The sequence below is a fragment of the Somniosus microcephalus genome, chromosome 2, assembly GCF_052327205.1.
Source record: "Somniosus microcephalus isolate GS21.2 chromosome 2, FLI_Smic_1.0, whole genome shotgun sequence".
NCBI classification, from domain to species: domain Eukaryota; kingdom Metazoa; phylum Chordata; class Chondrichthyes; order Squaliformes; family Somniosidae; genus Somniosus; species Somniosus microcephalus.
The window spans coordinates 18,032,883-18,046,392 of NC_140988.1; the positions used below are offsets into that span (position 1 = coordinate 18,032,883).

Genomic DNA, 13,510 nt, shown 5'->3' on the forward strand with positions numbered 1-13,510 from the left:
GAGAGCGAGAGTTCGGAGCTACTAAAACAGCGGGAGCCCAGGAGAGCGAGAGTTCGGAGCTACTAATACAGTGGGAGCCCAGGAGAGCGAGAGTTCGGAGCTACTAAAACAGCGGGAGCCCAGGAGTGCGAGAGTTCGGCGTTACTAAAACAGCGGGAGCCCAGGAGAGCGAGAGTTCGGCGTTACTAAAACAGCGGGAGGCCAGGAGAGGGAGAGTTCGGCGCTACTAAAACAGCGGGAGCCCAGGAGAGCGAGAGTTCGGAGCTACTAAAACAGCGGGAGCCCAGGAGAGCGAGAGTTCGGAGCTACTAAAACAGCGGGAGCCCAGGAGAGCGAGAGTTCGGAGCTACTAAAACAGCGGGAGCCCAGGAGAGCGAGAGTTCGGTGCCACTAAAACAGCGGGAGCCCAGGGGAGCGAGAGTTCGGAGCTACTAAAACAGTGGGAGCCCAGGAGAGAGCAAGAGTTCGGCGCTACTAAAACAGCGGGAGCCCAGGAGAGCGAGAGAGTTCAGAGCTACTAAAACAGCGGGAGCTCAGGAGAGCGAGAGTTCGGAGCTACTAAAATAGCGGGAGCCCAGGAGAGCGAGAGTTCGGAGCTACTAAAACAGCAGGAGCCCAGGAGAGCGAGAGTTCGGAGCTACTAAAACAGCGGGAGCCCAGGAGAGCGAGAGTTCAGAGCTACTAAAACAGCGGGAGCCCAGGAGAGAACGAGAGTTCGGTGCTACTAAAACAACAGGAGCCCAGGAGAGAGCGAGAGTTCGGAGCTACTAAAACAGCGGGAGCCTAGGAGAGCGAGAGTTCGAAGCTGCCAAAACAGCGGCAGCCCAGGAGAGCGAGAGTTCGGAGCTACTAAAACAGCGGGAGCCCAGGAGAGAACGAGAGTTCGGAGCTACCAAAACACCAGGAGCCCAGGAGAGCGAGAGTTCGGAGCTACTAAAACAGCGGGAGCCCAGGAGAGAGCGAGAGTTCGGAGCTACTAAAACAGCGGGAGCCCAGGAGAGAGCGAGAGTTCGGAGCTACTAAAACAGCAGGAGCCCAGGAGAACGGTTACAACAGACCGGTGATTGTAAAGGTGTAAAAAGCAATCGAAGTGTGAAGTCACCAGAAAGCAGGTAAGTGATTGGTTGGTGAGTATTTTTATATTCCTCGCTTTTTTTCCAAACTTGGGTGTCTAAATTAAATGCCTTGGTGTAGATTAAAAGCTATACGTGTTCCAAATTTTAAAACTAATTAATTCATTCATTCATTGAGATGGGAGACCAGGCAATGTGCTGTTGTTGTTGCATGTGGGAGCTGGTGGACATCATTGAGGTCCAGAGCGACCACATCTGCAGTAAATGTTAGCTGCTCGAGGAAATTCGGCTCAGAGTTGATGAGCTGGAGTCCGAGATTCAGACACTGCGACACATTAGGGAGGGGGAGCGTTGCCTGGACACGAAGTTCCAGGAGGCAGTCACACCCACTAGAGTAATTACTTCCAATTTGGCCCATGGTCAGGGACAGGAGGGTGTGACTACAAGCAAGGCAGGTATTGGGATCCAGGAGGTAGTGATGGAGGAGCCTCAGCCCTTGGCCTTGTCTAACAGGTACGAGATTCTTGCTCCCTGTGTGGACGAGGGCAGGGACTGCAGGGAGGATGAGCAATCTGACCACAGCACCGTGGTACACGGAGCCATTCAAGTGGGGGGGAATAAATTGAAATGTTGTAGTGATAGGGGATAGTATAGTTAGGGGGATAGACACTGTTCTCTGCAGCCGAGAGCGTGAGTCCTGAAGGTTGTATTGCCTGCCCGGTGCCAGGGTTAAGGACATCTCCTGTGGGCTGGAGAGAAACTTGGAGTGGGAGGGGGAGGATCCAGTTGTCATGGCCCAGGTAGGCACCAATGACATAGGTAGGACAAAGAAAGAGGTTCTGCTGAGAGAGTATGAGCAACTAGGGGCTAAACTAAAAAGCAGAACCACAAAGGTAATAATCTCTGGATTACTACCTGAGCCACGAGCGAATTTGCATAGGGTAAATAAGATCAGAGACATGAACGAGTGGCTCAGAGAGTGGTGTGGGAGAAATGGGTTTCGATTTGTGGGGCACTGGCCCCAGTTCTGGGATAAGAGGGAGCTGTTCGTGTGGACGGGCTTCACTTGAACCGTGCTGGGGCTAGAGTCCTGGCTAATCGAATAACTAGGGCTGTAGAGAGGGCTTTAAACTAAATAGTGGGGGGAAGGATCCAGGTGAGCAGGAATTTAAAAAGTCAATGAGAAATGAGAAAGCAATGGAGCAGGATAGAGATGGGGGAAATAATAACCAGTGTGACAGGAAGGGACAGAATGTTTAAAAATAAGAGTGCAACAGAAAATGGGGCCAAAACAAGGAGGAATGGTAAAATGACAAAGTTAAAAGCTCTATATCTGAATGCATGCAGCATTCGTAACAAGATAGATGAGTTGACGGCACAAATAGATACAAATGGGTATGATCTGATCGCCATTACAGAGACGTGGTTGCAAGGTGATCAGGGCTGGGAACTGAATATTCCAGGGTATTTGACAATTTGGAAGGATAGACAGAAAGGAAAGGGAGGTGGGGTGGCTTTGTTGGTAAAGGATGGGATCAGTGCAGTGGTGAGAAGTGATATTGGCTCAGAAGATCAAGATGTAGAATCGGTTTGGGTGGAGATAAAAAATAATAAAGGGAAAAAGTCTCTGGTGGGCGTAGTCTATAGGCCCCCGAACAGTAGCAATACTGTTGGACAGAGTATAAATCAACAAATAATGGAGGCCTGTAAAAAAGGTATGGTAATAATCATGGGTGATTTTAATCTCCATATTGATTGGACAAATCAAATTGGCCATGGTAGCCTTGAGGAGGAGTTCATAGAGTGCATCCGGGATGGTTTCCTAGAACAGTATGTAATGGAACCAACCAGGGAGCAGGCTATCTTGGATCTGGTACTATGTAATGAGACAGAATTAATAAATGATCTCATAGTAAAGGATCCTCTAGGAAAGAGTGATCATAGCATGGTTGAATTTCAAATTCAGTTGGAAGGTGAGAAAGTTGTATCTCAAACCAGTGTCCTGATCTTAAACAAAGGCAATTACAGTGGCATGAGGGCAGAACTGGCTAAAGTGGACTGGAAAAATAAATTAAAGGGTAAGACAGTTGAAATGCAGTGGCGGACATTTAAGGAGATATTTCATAACTCTCAACAAAAATACATTCCAGTAAGAAAGAAAGATTTTAAGAGAAGAGAGCACCATCCGTGGCTAACTAAGGAAGTAAAGGATGGTATCAAATTGAAAACAAAGGCATACAATGTTGCCAAGATTGGTGGGAGACCAGAGGATTGGGAAATCTTTAAAAACCAGCAAAGGATGACTAACAAAATAGAGAGAAGATGAATTATGAGAGTAAACTGGCAAGAAACATTAAAACAGATAGTAAGAGCTTCTACAGGTATATAAAAAGGAAGAGGGTAACTAAAGTAAACATTGGTCCCTTAGAGGATGAGACTGGGGAATTAATAATGGGGAACGGGGAAATGGCAGAGACTCTGAACAAATATTTTGTATCTGTCTTCATGGTAGAAGACACTAACAACATCCCAATAATGGATAATCAAGGGGCCACAGGGAGGGGGGAACTAAAGACAATCACTATCACTAAGGAAAAAGCACTTGGTAAAATAATGGGACTAAAAGATACCAAAATTTCCTGGACTCTGGAGAGGTCCCAGCGGATTGGAAACCGCAAATGTAATACCCCTATTTAAGAAAGGAGGGAGACAGAAAGCAGGAAACTATAGACCAGTTAGCCTAACATCTGTTGTTGGGAAAATGCTGGAGTCCTTCATTAAGGAAGCAGTAGCAGGGCATTTGGAAAATCATAATGCAGTCAAGCAGAGTCAGCATGGTTTTATGAAAGGGAAATCATGTTTAACAAATTTGCTGGAGCTCTTTGAGGAGGTAACGAGCAGGGTGGACAAAGGTAAACCAGTGGATGTGGTGTATTTGGATTTCCAGAAGGCATTCGATAAGGTGCCACATAAAAGGTTACTGCATAAGGTAAGAGCTCACGGAATTGAGGGTAATATATTAGCATGGATAGAGAGTTGGCTAACTAACAGGAAGCAGAGAGTCGGGATAAATGGGTCATTTTCCGGTTGGCTAATGGTAACTAGTGGGGTGCCACAGGGATCGGTGCTGGGGCCTCAATTATTTACAATCTACATTAATGAAGGGACCCAGCCAAGTTTGCGGATGATACAAAGATGGGTGGGAAAGCAAGTTGTGCAGAGGACTCAAAGAACCTGCTAAGTGAGTGGGCAAACATTTGGCAGATGGAGTATAATGTGGGAAAGTGCAAGGTTATACACTTTGGCAGGAAAAATAAAAAAGCCAATTATTATTTTAAATGGAGAGAGATTACAAAATGCTACAGTTCAGAGGGACCTGGGGGTCCTTGTGCATGAAACACAAAAAGTTAGCATGCAGGTACAGCAAGTAATCAAAAAGGCAAATGGAATGTTGGCCTTTATTTCAAAGGGGTTGGAGCATAAAAGCAGGGAAGTCCTGCTACAACTGTACAGGGTATTGGTGAGACCACACCTTGAGTACTGTGTACAGTTTTGGTGTCCTTATTTAAGGAAGAATATACTTGCATTGGAGGCAGTTCAGAGATGATTCACTAAGTTAATTCCAGAGATGAGGGGGTTGACTTATGAAGAAAGGTTGAGCAGGTTGGTCCTATACTCATTGGAATTTAGAAGAATGAGAGGTGATCTTATTGAAACATATAAGATACTGAGGGGGCTTGACAAGGTAGATGCAGAGAGGATGTTTCCCTTTGTGGGGAATTCTAGAACGCGGGGGCAGTTTTAGAATAAAGGGTCTCCCTTTTAGAACTGAGATGAGGAGGAATTTCTTCTCTTAGAGGGTTGTAAATCTGTGGAATTCTCTGCCCCAGAGAGCTGTGGAGGCTGGGTCAGTAAATATATTTAAGGTGGAGATAAACACATTTTTGCAAGATAAGGGAGTGAAGGGTTATGGGGAGCGGGCGGGGAAGTGGCTTTGAGCCCAAGATCAGCCATGATCTTATTGAATGGCGGAGCAGGCTCGAGGGGCCAAGTGGCCTATTCCTGCTCCTATTTCTTATGTTCTTATGTAATCAGCCACTGAGATGAATGACCAGATAATGGGCTGGTGATTGTTAAGTTTATCATCAATGCTTTCAACAGTGACTTTATTAGTCAGTGACACTTTCATTTTTTACCAAATCTTTGTCTATTGCCATGAGCCACTGGATCATGAAGGTATTAAACGATTCTTAAAACTTATATTTGTCTCTTGAATTTAAAAATTCCCATCAAATCTTAGATCAGAGAAGGTTATGGGGAGATTTAATAGAGGGGTTTTGATAGACTAGAGAGAAACTGTTTCCACTGATCGATAGCCAGAGGACACAGACTTAAGATAACTGGCAAAAGAACCAGAGGGGAGATGAGGGGTATTTGTTTTATGCGGCAAATTGTTGTGATCTGGAATGCACTGCCTGAAAAGGTGGTGGAAGCAGATTCAATAGTAACTTTCAAAAAGGGAATTGGATATTTATTTGAAGAGGAAAAATTCACAGGGTTATGGGGCAAGAGCACAGGAGTGGGACGACTTGAGACAGTTCTTAAAGAGCTGGCACAGGCACGATGGGCCGAATGGCCTCCTTCTGCGTTGTATATGATTCTAAATGACCAGATGTTGAATGCCCATACGTGGATTCTAAACCTCGCCGGTTGAAGGAGCATGCGGATGTGGACAGGCGACAGAGGGAATGGCGAAATCTTGCATTGGTGATCGTTAGCTGCGGGTTTCGATAATATTCAATGGCATCGGTGGTGAGATTTTTGTCCCCCAGAAGGAAGTTAAAATAAATGAAATATGATAATGCAGCAGAGTTCTGACAAAAGGCCCTTACCAACCCGTAACCTCCACCCCCCCTCGTGTCCTGTACCCTCAATTGCCCCTTGTACTTTCACTATACGTACCTTTTATCTCACCAGCTCGGGCCTTCTTGTACAGTCCCTTCACATCTCTTTTCTCGCAAACATGCAGTGGGGCATCAACAAATATTTCGAAAAAAGGTAGGCCAGCGCCTTCGTGGATACTTCTGCCATTCTTCCGGTCCTACCAAAAGGGAAGGTTTACAATTAAAAAGGTAGGCCAGCGCCTTCGTGGGTACTTCTGCCATTCTTCCGGTCCTACCAAAAGGGAAGGTTTACAATTAAAAAGACGAGAAACATCAGTCATGATCACTTGACATACAGTTTTAGAACTTAAAAAACATAGAATGAAAGAGAGAGAATTGCAAAGTAATAAAACCCTGTTTCCAGATTTTCATTGTGCAAAAAGTTCTTTTACTAAATTATTTTTCTCATCTTCTCTGTTTCAGGAGTCTTGGCTTCCATTCCGGAGACCTTGGTAGACACTCCCAGGCCCCTGCTGATGGCACTCTAACCAGTCACTGATAGATGTACGAGGCAGATTGAGACGACTTGCTTCTTTCAAGAAGTGCTTGGTCTCTACCTGATGTCCTAACAGATCTAGAACTCACCTCATGGACGACGTTTGCAGAAGCTATAGTCACGTGCTCAGTGCAGGTGCTTTGGAGTCCCACCACTCTGCGCCAATTCACATTCACCAGTGATTTTTAAAAGAGTGGCTTCTGTACAAACAGCACCTTGTGTTAAAAAAAAGGTCCCACAGCACTTTACAAATGGAAATAAGACACAGAAATGCACATTGAGCCATGGAGGAAGAGATTAGGAGGGTGTCTAAAAACCTAGAGGACAGAGAAGAGGTGGAAGGGGTTTTATAGAGTAGGGCCAAGGAAACTGGAGACTCTGCCCCAATTTGGCTGAAGGAGTTGGGAGGGAATGTACAGAAGGCTAGAGCCAGAACACCCAAGCGTACAAAGGAGTGGGTGGGGAGAGGAGAGAGAGAGAGAGCGAGGATACAAAGCTGGAGATGGTTGCAGAGATAGCAGTGAGGGATTTGAAGAGAACGAGGAGTTTGGGAGACAGGGAGTGAGTGCATGGTATTGAGATGGGGAGGTGATGGGATTTAGTGTGGGACAGAATATGGGCAGCTCGATTTTGGACAAGTTGAAGTTTGCCAAGGGTGGAAGAGGGGGGGGGCCAGAAAGGTGGGCTTTGGACTAAAAGTCTAGAGTGGCAAAGGATGGATAAGGATTTCAGCGGTAGAGGGGCTTGAAGCTCACCAGGATTCTGCATGGTGTGGTTCAGCCTGAGTGAGTGACCGGGACGGAAAACTGAATCACTGGCGAGAGAGCGGGAGCCGAAAATGATGGCTTCAGTCGCCCCAATGTCAAATTTGGAGGAAGCTGCAGCTCACCCACGGTTTCATGCCGGACAAGTAGGGTGACAGCACAGAAGTGGTCAAAAAATGTTTTGAAAATAGAAGGGTAACCTCAGCAAATATACTTTGTATTTCTTTGTCAAGGAGTGGATGTTTCTAACAGAACCAAAAAATATGAAGGGCACAGCACTTAGTAAATTTGGTTTAAACTTGAAGCAGTTAAGTTGTATTGAGATGACAAGTTAATCTCACAGACCAACAGGCGTCATCATAACATTAATATGGCCATCGTATCAAATGTGACATAAAGTAATACTTCTATTAGCATGATCAAATTCCAATTCAACAGTATTTACTGCATAATAACAACAGGAAACGCTGGAAAAACTCAGCAGGCCAGGCAGCATCAGTGGAGAGAGAAACAGAGTTAACGTTTCAGGTCGAGGACCTTTCGTCAGATTATTTACTGCATCCTGTGTTTACAAATTTACTATTAAGAGATGTAAAAAAAAAGGCCTAACTGGAATCTATTGGCATTCTAAATGATACTCTGTAAAAAGCTGCTTCACATCCAGATCAGGAAACAATGTATTAGTGAATACCTTGATATCAATAAGGACATGCCCGTGTTTAGTTACATCAAACACACTACGGTGAGATATAATAATGAACTGCACTAACACCGTTAATAATTACCAAAGTATAGTTTAAATACCAGTCAATTGCCCAACATCAGTTGATGAATGAAAGTTTTTTTTAATGCAAGATGCCAACAGAGTTCGAAGACTTGAGAAACTCATTCTACAGTAACACCTGATGGCCAGGACCTGCAACTACATTGTTACAGGTGACTTTACATACAGGATTTGCATTCTATGTTCACTTTCAATGTTAAATGTTGACTCAAGAGCATGACTAAAAATCATGATAACAAGTGCATACTTACACGAGATTTTTAATATGCAGTGAAAAAAAGAAAGACTTGCATTTATATAGGCTTTTCACAACCACTAGACGTCTCAAAGCACTTTACAGCAAATGAAGTACTTTTTGAAGCATAGTCACTGTTGTAATGAAGAAAATGCGGCAGCCAATTTGCGCACAGCAAGCTCCCACAAACAGCAATGAGATAATGACCAGATAATCTCTTTTTTAGTGATGTTGATTGATGGGTAAATATTGGCAGGACACTGGGGATAACTCCCCTGCTCTTCTTCAAAATAGTGCCATGGGATCTTTTACATACACGAGGGGGCAGACGGGGCCTCGGTTTTAACGTCTCATCCGAAAGATGGCACCTCTGACAGTACAGCACTCCCTCAGCACTGCACTGGGAGTGTCAGCTTAAATTTTTGTGCTCAAGTCCCTGGAGTGGGACTATGAACCCACAACCTTCTGACTCAGAGGCGAGAGTGATGCCAACTGAGCCACAGCTGGCACTTAGTGAGCGTGGATGACAATGTGGGTGATGAATAAAACTGAGTGAAACGTTTACAGTGTGAAGAAGTTAAAGTTTAAATGTCCCACTTGTACTTGAATAGTGCTTGAAATGTAACAAAAATATCCTGGCGCATGTCACTTGGGTGGAGAACAGTTAAGTACCTTTGTATATGGAGAAATAAAACTGGCAAGACACACAAGTCCGGCGTCTGCAAACAGCTTGGCTACTTCAGCAATACGTCGAATGTTCTCCTCGCGGTCCCCTGGGCTGAAGCCTAGGTTTTTGTTCAGGCCTTGCCGAATGTTGTCGCCATCCAATGTGTAGCAGGGTATGCCATGGCAAACCAAGTACTCCTCCAGTGCCATGCTAACCGTCGTCTTACCAGCTCCGGACAGGCCTGATAAATAGAACCACAAGATCAGAATAAACTAAGCATATTAATAAAACTATCTTCAGCCAACATGCTGTGCAAACAGAATTAGAAAATACCCCTTGCATTTATATAGCGCTTTTCACCTCCTAGGGACATCCCAAAGCCCATCACAGCTAATGACTAATTGATAAAGATTGATTGCCATGATTAGTCAACAACTCCATTATCGTTGTATCATGCGACTACCAGGACAGTAGAAGGCGAACTAGAGGGACCGTTCTTAATGAAGTACTTCTGACGTGTAGTCGCTGTTTTAAGGTAGGGAAATGCGACAGCCAGTTTGCACACAGCAAGGTCCCACAAATAGCAGTAAGATAAATGACCAGATCAGCTCAGGAATTAATAATCTGTGACCTTGCCAGTGATGCCCACAACCCGAAAGTGAATAAAAAAGTTAAACAACTAATTTTATCAATGACTAGAATTTCGTCTTTAATAATCGCAAAAATTAACGAAAGCATATACAACAACAATAAACCCATTTAGATAGCCCCATTAATGTAACAAAATGTTCGAAAGGGGCTTCACAGATGAGCAAAACTGGACATCAAGTGTCAGTGCTGGGGGGGGGGGGTGAAGAGAACTGGCAAAATGTATGGACAAATAGGTAGGTTTGGAGAAGGATCTTAAAAGCAGGGAGAGGAGATTTGGGGAGGAAGTTGCAGAGATGGGCTGAGGTCAAAGCTTTGACATCAATTGCAGAACTGACAAGGGGAGTCTACAAGGGGGCAGAGTATGGGGAGAGCACAGTGCTCAGGGCAGAGTATGGGGAGAGCACAGTGCTCAGGGCAGAGTATGGGGGGAGCACTGTGCTCAGGGCAGAGTATGGGGAGAGCACAGTGCTCAGGGCAGAGTATGGGGGAGCACAGTGCTCAGGGCAGAGTATGGGGGGAGCACAGTGCTCAGGGCAGAGTATGGGGAGAGCACAGTGCTCAGGGCAGAGTATGGGGAGAGCACAGTGCTCAGGGCAGAGTATGGAGGGAGCACAGTGCTGAGGGCAGAGTATGGAGGGAGCACAGTGCTGAGGGCAGAGTATGGAGGGAGCACAGTGCTGAGGGCAGAGTATGGGGAGAGCACAGTGCTCAGGGCAGAGTATGGAGGGAGCACAGTGCTCAGGGCAGAGTATGGGGAGAGCACAGTGCTCAGGGCAGAGTATGGGGAGAGCACAGTGCTCAGGGCAGAGTATGGGAGGAGCACAGTGCTCAGGGCAGAGTATGGAGGGAGCACAGTGCTCAGGGCAGAGTATGAGAAGAGCACAGTGCTCAGGGCAGAGGATGGGGAGAGCACAGTGCTCAGGGCAGAGTATGGAGGGAGCACAGTGCTCAGGGCAGAGTATGGGGGGAGCACTGTGCTCAGGGCAGAGTGTGGGGGGAGCACAGTGCTCAGGGCAGAGTATGGAGGGAGCACAGTGCTCAGGGCAGAGTATGGAGGGAGCACAGTGCTCAGGGCAGAGTATGGGGAGAGCACAGTGCTCAGGGCAGAGTATGGGGGGAGCACAGTGCTCAGGGCAGAGTATGGGGAGAGCACAGTGCTCAGGGCAGAGTATGGAGGGTGCACAGTGCTCAGGGCAGAGTATGGAGGGAGCACGATGCTCAGGGCAGAGGATGGGGAGAGCACAGTGCTCAGGGCAGAGTATGGGGAGAGCACAGTGCTCAGGGCAGAGTATGGAGGGAGCACAGTGCTCAGGGCAGAGTATGGGGGGAGCACAGTGCTCAGGGCAGAGTATGGGGAGAGCACAGTGCTCAGGGCAGAGTATGGGGAGAGCACAGTGCTCAGGGCAGAGTATGGGGAGAGCACAGTGCTCAGGGCAGAGTATGGGGAGAGCACAGTGCTCAGGGCAGAGTGTGGAGCGAGCACAGTGCTCAGGGCAGAGTATGGGGGGAGCACAGTGCTCAGGGCAGAGTATGGGGGGAGCACAGTGCTCAGGGCAGAGTGTGGGGGGAGCACAGTGCTCAGGGCAGAGTATGGAGGGTGCACAGTGCTCAGGGCAGAGTATGGAGGGAGCACAGTGCTCAGGGCAGAGTATGGAGGGAGCACAGTGCTCAGGGCAGAGTATGGAGGGAGCACAGTGCTCAGGGCAGAGCATGGGGAGAGCACAGTGCTCAGGGCAGAGTATGGGGGGAGCACAGTGCTCAGGGCAGAGTATGGGGAGAGCACAGTGCTCAGGGCAGAGTATGGGGGGAGCACAGTGCTCAGGGCAGAGTATGGGGGGAGCACAGTGCTCAGGGCAGAGTATGGAGGGAGCACAGTGCTCAGGGCAGAGTATGGGGGGAGCACAGTGCTCAGGGCAGAGTATGGGGAGAGCACAGTGCTCAGGGCAGAGTATGGGGGGAGCACAGTGCTCAGGGCAGAGTATGGGGAGAGCACAGTGCTCAGGGCAGAGTATGGGGGGAGCACAGTGCTCAGGGCAGAGTATGGGGGGAGCACAGTGCTCAGGGCAGAGTATGGGGGGAGCACAGTGCTCAGGGCAGAGTATGGGGAGCACAGTGCTCAGGGCAGAGTATGGGGAGAGCACAGTGCTCAGGGCAGAGTGTGGAGCGAGCACAGTGCTGAGGGCAGAGTATGGGGGGAGCACAGTGCTCAGGGCAGAGTATGGGGGGAGCACAGTGCGCAGGGCACAGTATGGGGAGAGCACAGTCCTCAGGGCAGAGTATGGGGAGAGCACAGTCCTCAGGGCAGAGTATGGGGAGAGCACAGTGCTCAGGGCAGAGTATGGGGGGAGCACAGTGCTCAGGGCAGAGTGTGGGGGGAGCACAGTGCTTAGGGCAGAGTATGGGGGGAGCACAGTGCTCAGGGCAGAGTATGGGGGAAGCACAGTGCTCAGGTCAGAGTATGGAGGGTGCACAGTGCTCAGGGCAGAGTATGGGGGGAGCACAGTGCTCAGGGCAGAGTATGGAGGGTGCACAGTGCTCAGGGCAGAGTATGGGGGGAGCACAGTGCTCAGGGCAGAGTGTGGGGGGAGCACAGTGCTCAGGGCAGAGTATGGGGAGAGCACAGTGCTCAGGGCAGAGTATGGGGGGAGCACAGTGCTCAGGGCAGAGTATGGGGAGAGCACAGTGCTCAGGGCAGAGTATGGGGGGTGCACAGTGCTCAGGGCAGAGTATGGAGGGAGCACAGTGCTCAGGGCAGAGTATGGGGGAGCACAGTGCTCAGGGCAGAGTATGCAGGGAGCACAGTGCTCAGGGCAGAGTATGGGGGGAGCACAGTGCTCAGGGCAGAGTATGGGGAGAGCACAGTGCTCAGGGCAGAGTATGCAGGGAGCACAGTGCTCAGGGCAGAGTATGGGGGGAGCACAGTGCTCACGGCAGAGTATGGGGGGAGCACAGTGCTCAGGGCAGAGTACGGGGGAAGCACAGTGCTCAGGGCAGAGTATGGGGGGAGCACAGTGCTCAGGGCAGAGTATGGGGAGAGCACAGTGCTCAGGGCAGAGTATGGGGAGAGCACAGTGCTCAGGGCAGAGTATGGGGGGAGCACAGTGCTCAGGGCAGAGTATGGAGGGAGCACAGTGCTCAGGGCAGAGTATGGGGGAGCACAGTGCTCAGGGCACAGTATGGGGAGCACAGTGCTCAGGGCAGAGTATGGGGAGAGCACAGTGCTCAGGGCAGAGTATGCAGGGAGCACAGTGCTCAGGGCAGAGTATGGAGGGAGCACAGTGCTCAGGGCAGAGTATGGGGAGAGCACAGTGCTCAGGGCAGAGTGTGGAGCGAGCACAGAGCTCAGGGCAGAGTATGGGGGGAGCACAGTGCTCAGGGCAGAGTATGGGGGGAGCACAGTGCTCAGGGCAGAGTATGGGGGGAGCACAGTGCTCAGGGCAGAGTATGGGGAGAGCACAGTGCTCAGGGCAGAGTGTGGAGCGAGCACAGAGCTCAGGGCAGAGTATGGGGGGAGCACAGTGCTCAGGGCAGAGTATGGGGAGAGCACAGTGCTCAGGGCAGAGTGTGGAGCGAGCACAGAGCTCAGGGCAGAGTATGGGGGGAGCACAGTGCTCAGGGCAGAGTATGGGGGGAGCACAGTGCTCAGGGCAGAGTATGGGGGGAGCACAGTGCTCAGGGCAGAGTATGGGGGGAGCACAGTGCTCAGGGCAGAGTATGGGGAGAGCACAGTGCTCAGGGCAGAGTGTGGAGCGAGCACAGAGCTCAGGGCAGAGTATGGGGGGAGCACAGTGCTCAGGGCAGAGTATGGGGAGAGCACAGTGCTCAGGGCAGAGTGTGGAGCGAGCACAGAGCTCAGGGCAGAGTATGGGGGGAGCACAGTGCTCAGGGCAGAGTATG

General features: G+C 49.2%; 1 protein-coding gene across 1 annotated transcript in view; it reads right to left on the reverse strand.

Annotated features, from left to right (window-relative positions):
• papss1 (3'-phosphoadenosine 5'-phosphosulfate synthase 1) overlaps positions 1-13,510 on the reverse strand; it is a 113,456-nt gene that overhangs the window by 44,281 nt on the left and 55,665 nt on the right. The window contains exons 3-4 of the mRNA XM_086007058.1: positions 8,968-9,203; positions 6,036-6,174 (exon numbers count right to left, since the gene is read on the reverse strand). Coding sequence (XP_085863184.1) covers positions 6,036-6,174; positions 8,968-9,203 — 375 coding nt within the window. The remainder of the gene's footprint in view (positions 1-6,035; positions 6,175-8,967; positions 9,204-13,510) is intronic.